The 8070-nt window shown below is 38.1% G+C and overlaps 1 protein-coding gene across 1 annotated transcript; it reads left to right on the top strand.

The window, feature by feature from the left end:
- The first annotated feature begins 2355 nt into the window (after positions 1–2355).
- LOC117627783 (SNF2 domain-containing protein CLASSY 4-like) lies at positions 2356–7790 on the top strand. Its single transcript, XM_034360024.1, has 4 exons — positions 2356–2551; positions 2849–4457; positions 4542–4703; positions 5586–7790. The coding sequence occupies exons 2-4, from the start codon at positions 2868–2870 to the stop codon at positions 7488–7490; spliced, it is 3657 nt and encodes a 1218-aa protein (XP_034215915.1). The 5' UTR covers positions 2356–2551; positions 2849–2867; the 3' UTR covers positions 7491–7790.
- The last annotated feature ends 280 nt before the right edge of the window (positions 7791–8070 follow it).

Genomic DNA, 8070 nt, shown 5'->3' with positions numbered 1-8070 from the left:
CAAGTGTTTGGGTTTAGGGTTTAGGGTTCATCAAAACCCTTGTTGGTGAAGATTACCAACAAATTGTGTTCTCTATGATTTTTCTTTACCAAAAATGTTCGTTGAATGAGAATTCCGATCTATTTGAAATACAATTCTCGAGATAAGGTCTTACCAATGCCATTTTTCAGCTTACGCGTGTGTGCACATTTAAAACAAAGAGAAATGGTAAACCGAGAGTTGCTGCTCCTACAAGTCGTACTTGTTATAGCCCCTAAGATAATTATTAGGTAGCTTGGTCCTTGATATAAAGTAAATAGCCCAATGTTTCTAAAAACTAATAAGGAGGAATGCGGTCCGCACAAAGGGTTCTTTAAATAGTGCCTGCCCTAGCAATTTTGTTGTTGCTTTTCCACCCATTGCCATGACAACTCAAGGAAAATTATATTCATATGAGATTAATTTTATTTATATGTATGAGATTAATAATAATAAATTTGCTAGGTATGTATATAAAAAAAATTCTGAATTTTTTGTAATTTTTTAGAATTTTTATTTTTATTTTCCAAATGTTTATAAATTTTTTTATTTGCTAACCCCAGCGCCCTTAGGCAGTAGCTTGGGTTGATCCCACCCGGGCTGGATGTCTATGTTGGAACCACTTTTGGAGGCCTATGGGCCCTTTTGCCCGAGTTGGACTCCTGTGGTGGAAGTGCTCTTAGATCGAGAGAGGGAAACATTGTCCAAACTTCTCTATGCCAAAAAAAAAAAGAAAAACTAAAGGAAAATGAGAAAAAGATAGGAAATTTCAAGCCACAAAGTGATGGGTTGCCATACTGAACTTTCATGTGCTTTGTAATTTTGAATATTTTTTACTTGATAATGAATTAATTTTTTTTTTGCCAATCTCATTCTTTTATGGTCTTTTTGGTAATCAAATAGGCAAAAAAGAAAATGAAAAAAGAATCAAGTAAGATAGGAAATTGTATTGAAAATTTGATTAAATCGACCAAATTGATTCAAATTTTAATTTTCAACACAAAAACTGTTCAAGATTCAATTTTAAATTTTGCATTCCAATTTTTCCGAACCGACAATTCATGCGTTTTTATGAAATTTAATTTGTTCATCTATGTATTTGATTTTAATTAAATAACTTATCCATTTTTCATTTTGCATATTTTTTACACGCACAATATTTGAAGAGAAATATTCAAATATGTTCCATTCCCATCACCTATAATACAAATGGATTTGGAATTTACCCTTTTTTATTTTATTTTTAAAACTAGATGATTTTTGGACCTATCCTAAAATAAGAAATATCATTATTATGCAAATATTTTGAGTAATCCGTCCAACTCACCGTGTCAGAAAATCAATAAACTCCAAATTTAATTATCCTTATCTATTTTTTAATTGTTCTTATCTTTAATGCCATATGTTTTGGCTTTGAAGTGACCTTTGCAATTCAATACCCAAACAAGCAAAAGAGTAAAGACCCCCCCAACCCTCTTGTACGTTTCATTCTATATAAAAACAAAAACCCATGCTCCAAAAAAAAATAAAAAAAATAAAAAAAACCCAAAAGGAAAAAGAGAAAAAGAGAGGGAAGTTGAAGCCTTCTCAAATTATGCTCAGCAGGCTGACAGACAGCCGAATATAGGTCTCTACCCTGGAGATTTGAAAAAAAGGAATATATTAGGTGGCCAAAGTTCGTGTCTTATCCTCATTGGTTGAGAAATATTTAGTCTTTTTCTTTTTATTAGTTGACATGAAGTTCTTTTTTTATTTATCATCATAAATTATCATCAGAGCCACTAAATAATGTAGAGGATAAAACCCAAAGAGATTACCAAAATAGATAAATTTAAATTAATCAACAAGAAACTATCCTATAATTTAGTAGGGATGGATACGATCCGTTCGGCGCTGTTATTTTCTTTATCATCATTTAAAACTTATGAAATATTAATTGAGGAAAACCTACCTTTGATTCAAATTTCAATAAATCCAGCTCTTGATTTATTTATTCACAAACCAAGTTCAAATCAAGCCCTTAATATAATACAAATCCAAACCTCTTGATTTAAAAATAAAATAAAAATTAGCGCAATAAAGAATGAAAAGTACATAACCAAATCCTAACCGTTCATCTGTTCGTCCTCTCCTGACGTGGACACCATCCAGACCCTTGATTGTTCCACCAATCACCGCTCTAGTTAGCAAGCACAAACCTCTCGGCTATCTGTCGATTTTACTGTTATACCCCTCGCGTCCTTACTACTTCTAGGCCAAGAAAGGGTAGCTTTGTCCGAAAGAGTTTCTCACTTACAGAGCCCAATTATTTGACCTCCTGATTCAACTCTCAAAGACCCAAAATTATCACTTACGAAGAAACAAAGAAAGAAAAGCGTCCTTTTGCCTGAAGCTCTCTCTCTTCACTTGGCGTGGCGTGCATGCTCTGAAGCTCTCTCTCTTCGCGCCCTTTTGCCTTCCTCTAGTCCTGGTCACGGTCACGAAGCTCTCATTGTGCTCTTCTCTCTCTGCAAGTTCGCCATTTTTGATGCTTGTTAGTCTCTCTGTCTCCCTACCACTCTGTTTTGCTGTTTTCTGGTGTGTATATGCATGTGTTGTATGATTTTTGTGTATGTGGGTGTGCGATTTGAGGGAAAAGAGCTGGCTTTGTGATGAGTTTTCTTTGGTGAAAAAAATTGAATTTTGGGCTTATTGTGATAGGCTTTTCTCCTTGCGGTTGCATGTGTATGTGTATATATATACATATGCATGTGTTAGAGCTGATTTTTGTGTATGATTTTGATGTAAAAGAGCTGACTTTTTGATATTTTTTGCGATTTTGGTGGAAAAGGTTCAACCTTTTGGTGCTCATGGACTATAACGCACCTGTAGCAAAGAGGACGCGGTTAAGTGAAGAGAAATACTGGAAGGAGTTATGGGAGAAAAGGGCTGGGAAACGAAAACTCCGTGATGGGTCTGATAAGAAGGGGAAATCACGTAAAGGGTCCAATGTATGGGATTGTGTCTCTGTGGATGACTCTGAGGAGAATGAGGAAGTCACTGTGAGTCTATCGACGGGAGGCAAGGACAAGAAAAAGGGTGGGAAAAGAAAATCTGCTGAGGGGTCTAAGAAACAGAGGTCTGGTTGTGATGATTCTGATGAGGGTGACGATCCCAGTGTTGAAATCATTAGTGAAAGTTCATTTGGAAAGCAAGACAATGAGTCTCTGGGTTTTGATAGTGTTGAGAGTGCAGGATCAAATGGAAAGAAGTCTAACTCTGGTGCCGTGGACATGGAGAATTTTTTTCCAGTTGAAGTGGAGGATAGTGATGATGAGGTGGTGTATTTGGGTGAAGAGAAAGTAGGAGGTTTTGGTTGTTTGAGTTCAGAGAGGAGTGATGCCTGTGAGGATGCTGCTTCTGATGGCGACACTGAGGATGCTGCTTCTGATGCCTCAGATGAATCTTGGAAGAGTAGTTCTAGGGAGGATTCTATTTTTCATGCCTCAGATGAATCAGATGATGAGGCTTTTGAACCAGAAAACTCAGAAAGTTCTGTATTTTCTGAGTCGTTGAATTCATGCGGTGAAGAGGGGCATGATGATGAAAGAGAGGTTACCAAGAGAAGTGGGAAACCAAGAAAGGGGAAAAATGTTGAGGGTGATGTTGAGGTGAAGAAGGGGCAGGACATTGATGCTAGTGAGATTGCAAAAGGAAGTGGGAAAGCAGAAAAGGGGAAAAGTGTTGAGATTGGTGTGAGGAGAAAGAGAAGGGTTGGGTTGGATATGTCAGTTGATGCAGATGATGACATTGATAGCAACAAAGATGATCCTATTCATTCTGCTCAAGAGTTTAATAGTGTGGCAAAACGAACTCGTTCACGAGTTAGTCCAAGAAGTGAAAATAAGAGAATAGAATCTGTAACTGTAAATGATAATGAGGATTCTTCTTCTGGGCATGATAATGACAATGAGGATGTTGATGACGCCAATTGCAGTGGTCCGAGAACTAGGTGCCACGAAAAGAAAACAGGGTCTGATGATGATAGAAGAAATGATGAAAGTGACAAGACCTATGGTGGTAGTTCAGAAACTGAGCGTAGTAAATGGAACGATGTCCACGGAGTGTGCAAGAAAAATAAAAGGGATATCGGGAATCTTACTAACAGACGGTCCATGTGGGCAAAGGAGGATTGCAATGTTTTAAAGATTCTTGTAGATTCCATTTATGAGAAGGGAGAAGGGACACTGAAAGGGTCAGTTTCCTTTGGAGATGAAGGCCGTAAAGATGAAAGAAATCCACCAGAATCTGAGATGACAACTCTTCCACTTAAGTTCAGTTTTGGAGAGCAGTCAACTGTACCAAAGAAGTCAGAGTGTGATCCAGAAGAAAAAGAACTATGGGACGACCTTGAATTTGCTCTCAGAGCTTCTGAGATAGATTCCTCTGATTCTAATGTGGTAGGTTGGTTCCCCTGCTCTTGGAAAGTACATTTTTGTTTCTTGCACAAGATCTTTTATTGTAAGTGAATGTTTGATTTGCAGGTTGAAAGTCAAGATTCACTCCCTATTGCTGATGAAGTTGAAACAGTAGCTAGCCTCTGTAGGCGAGGGGTTCATCAGCTTATACTTGATGAAGAGATTGGACTCAGATGCAAGTTTTGCTCATATTTAGATCAGGAGATCAAGTATATTTTACCAGACTTCGTAAGTCCTGCAATCTAAAACTTAGAATCTAGTTATTATTATGATAACATTGAATGTAGAGTATTCTGTGTTGTTTGGAACATGCTTTAGGATGCATCCTTTGTTGGCAATTTTATCCGTATAAGTTTTAGATTTAGAGACTTAGAGCAAGGGCTTGCTTACCTAGCTGAGATCCAATTTTATATACATATATATATATATATATATGTATTGTTTTGGTTTGGGTCCGTAATTTGGAAAGAAACTATGACGTGTTGACGTTCCTTTCCCTGTAACTTGAGTTGGCCAAGTTTGATTGGATCTGAGAGCAAACTCACTGTTCAAGTTGTTGACCCAATTGACATATTTCAACTATTGTTTGTTATTATTAGATTTTTATTGTATTTTTGAACAGCTCTTGCATATGCTCGGACTTGATCATTGGTTTAGTTCATTTGGTTACTCAAGGCTTCTGGTCTTTAACTTGACAGTAATAATTTTTTTGGTGTATGTAACTTGACAATGCTTTCTTTCTTTGATATTGAGTGGATCCTTCATCCTCGGACGGGGTTATTTAATGATCTCATTGGTGGGCCATTATTACTTCTAAAGCTGCATTATTACTTCTAAAGCTGCAACTTGTTGATTTTAGTCTTTCAAATCAGAATTATCAAGTTAGTTATGGTGAATGTCCTTGTTATGTTTGTGGCCAATCTCAATTTTTTGTTAAGGATTTCTTGAGTCTCGTCAAATATGTTGCTTTGAATGATTTAGTATATAGGGTCTGATTTTGCGTTCTTTTACTTTCCTTGTCTGCTTTCTGATACTCCGCGCTTATCAACTTAATTGTCATGCTTTAGCATATCAGATATGTGAATTTTCCCTTGTGTATGCTTATTCCAGCTTGACTGCCCTTATGGAAGATTTGGCACAAGAGGCTCCGAAACAGACAACCGGTCTATCTTTGATGAGCTTCAATCTCATGCTTCTGATTCTGATCGCCATTCTGGCTATAATTCTCATCCTCATGTTGACGGCACAGTGTGGGACTTAATTCCTGGTGTTAAAAGTAGTATGTATCCCCATCAGTGTGAAGGTTTTGAGTTTATCTGGAACCACATAGCCGGTGGCATTCGTCTTGACAAGTTGAAAAGGCCAAGTAGTGTTGTTGGTGGGAATGGATGCATCATATCACATGCTCCTGGAACAGGCAAAACTCGCCTGACCATTGTCTTTCTCCAGACATACATGAAGTTATTCCCAGAATGCAGGCCGCTTTTGATTGCTCCTCGTAGCATGCTCCTTACGTGGGAAGAGGAGTTTAAAAAATGGAAGCTTGACATTCCATTTCACAATCTTAACAACTGGGAGTTATCTGGCAAAGAAAATCAAACAGCTGTAAATTATGTGATGCAAGCTCAACGCAGGAAAAGTGTCAACATAGAAAGCAGACGAATGCTGAAGTTGTATTCCTGGAGAAAGAAGAGAAGCATCCTGGGGATTAGTTACCGGCTGTTTGAGCAGCTTTCTGGAGCACAGAAAACTGGCTCAGTTGACGAAATGGGGAAAATCCTTCTCGAGTTTCCTGGTCTTGTAGTGTTTGATGAAGGACACACTCCTCGGAATGATCAAAGTCATATGTGGAAGGCTTTGTCAGAAATCAAAACAAAAAGGCGCATTCTTCTCTCTGGAACTCCGTTTCAGAATAATTTTCAGGAGCTCTTCAATACAATTTGCCTCGTGAGGCCAACTTTTGCAGCCTCGATTGAGTCTACTAAATTCAGTAGAGATCTTCCCAGAAACCGAGGCCGGAAAAGCAATGGAGAGAAATGGAAATGGACTTCTCTGGCCAGCAGTAGCGGAAAAGTTGTTGATGACAAAGAAAAACATGCTACAGAGGTCAAAGCTCAGATTGCGCCATTTGTCCACGTCTACAAAGGTTCTGTGCTGCAAGATAGTCTTCCCGGGTTAAGGAACTCAGTTGTTGTTTTACACCCAACCCAGCTACAGGAGAGGTTTCATAAGAGAATTCAAGTGGTGAAGGAACTGTTTCGATATGAAAACCTAGAGGCTTTAATATCTTTTCATCCTTCCCTCTTGCTTAAGGAAGATGCATTTTCTGCTGACCAGGGGAGGTTACAAGAGCTTAAATTAAATCCTGATGCTGGGGTGAAGGCAAAATTTGTGATGGAACTCATCCGGCTCAGTGATGCTTTGAAAGAAAAAGTTCTTGTTTTCAGTCAGTACATTGATCCCTTAAACCTTACAAGGGATCTTCTGAAATCTCAATTTCAGTGGACTGAAGGGGAAGAGGTGCTGTATATGGATGGAAAAAGTGATATGAAGCAGCGTCAATCCTCAATGAAGGTTTTCAACGATCCATCTAGCAAAGCCAAGGTATTACTAGCTTCAACTAAAGCATGTTCTGAAGGCATAAGCCTTGTTGGAGCTTCCAGGGTTGTGTTGCTGGATGTCACATGGAATCCATCTGTGGAGAGGCAGGCAATATCCCGTGCCTACAGGCTGGGACAGAAGAAGGTTGTGTTTGTCTACCATCTCCTCATGGACGGAACTAACGAGGAGCATAAATACAGTCGCCAAGTTGACAAGAGTCGTTTGTCTGAGTTGGTGTTTTCTGATTCAGACAAGAAGAAGGTTCTTGAGAAGGAAATCGGAGCCACAGTTTCTGAGGATAAAATCTTGCAAGAGATGGCTCAGCACGGGAAACTGAAGCACCTATTTAAAAGCATAGCTTTACTGCATGAAGACATATACTTTGAGCAGCTAGGCCTGTCAACTTTTGGTTAAGACACAGGCACACATTGCAACCCAATGACTGTTTTCAACACTTGGTTCAAACATATTTTGCGCACTTTATGGTTTCTTAGCTCCCAAATATATTTATGCATTGCCTTGCCTCCAAATTATTGTTTTGGATCTCTAGAGAGGTTGAATTTTTATTTTCAGGGATTTTTTCAAAATGAATATTTTGTTTCCTAGCTATCGATTTTATATCGTCTTGGAGTATAGTTAAAGAATACATGTCCTGACCTCTCTTGGAGACTATGATCTTATCTATTCTATACAGACTATGCCTAATTATGCGATTGAGATGCATGTTGAATGATAATTAACTAATATTTATGTTGATATAAGAAATATGAGTGATGTGCATATGTATATGCATTCAGTGTTTTATTGATTTTGATCCATGCATGAATAGCATGATGCCGAATGACAATTACTATGTTGAGCATTTCTCTTACTGGGCTTTACACTAATTAAGGGGAGGACCTCAACCACTGAGGTAAAAGAAAACACCCAATGACAAATTATATGAGTTTGGTATCATATTTGCAATGTGAGGGCTGTCATTTATTATATTGAT

The sequence above is a fragment of the Prunus dulcis genome, chromosome 5 (genome assembly GCF_902201215.1).
Source record: "Prunus dulcis chromosome 5, ALMONDv2, whole genome shotgun sequence".
Lineage (NCBI taxonomy): Eukaryota > Viridiplantae > Streptophyta > Magnoliopsida > Rosales > Rosaceae > Prunus > Prunus dulcis.
Note: the sequence above shows the minus strand (reverse complement) of the source record. Positions and strands in the feature narration are given on the sequence as shown.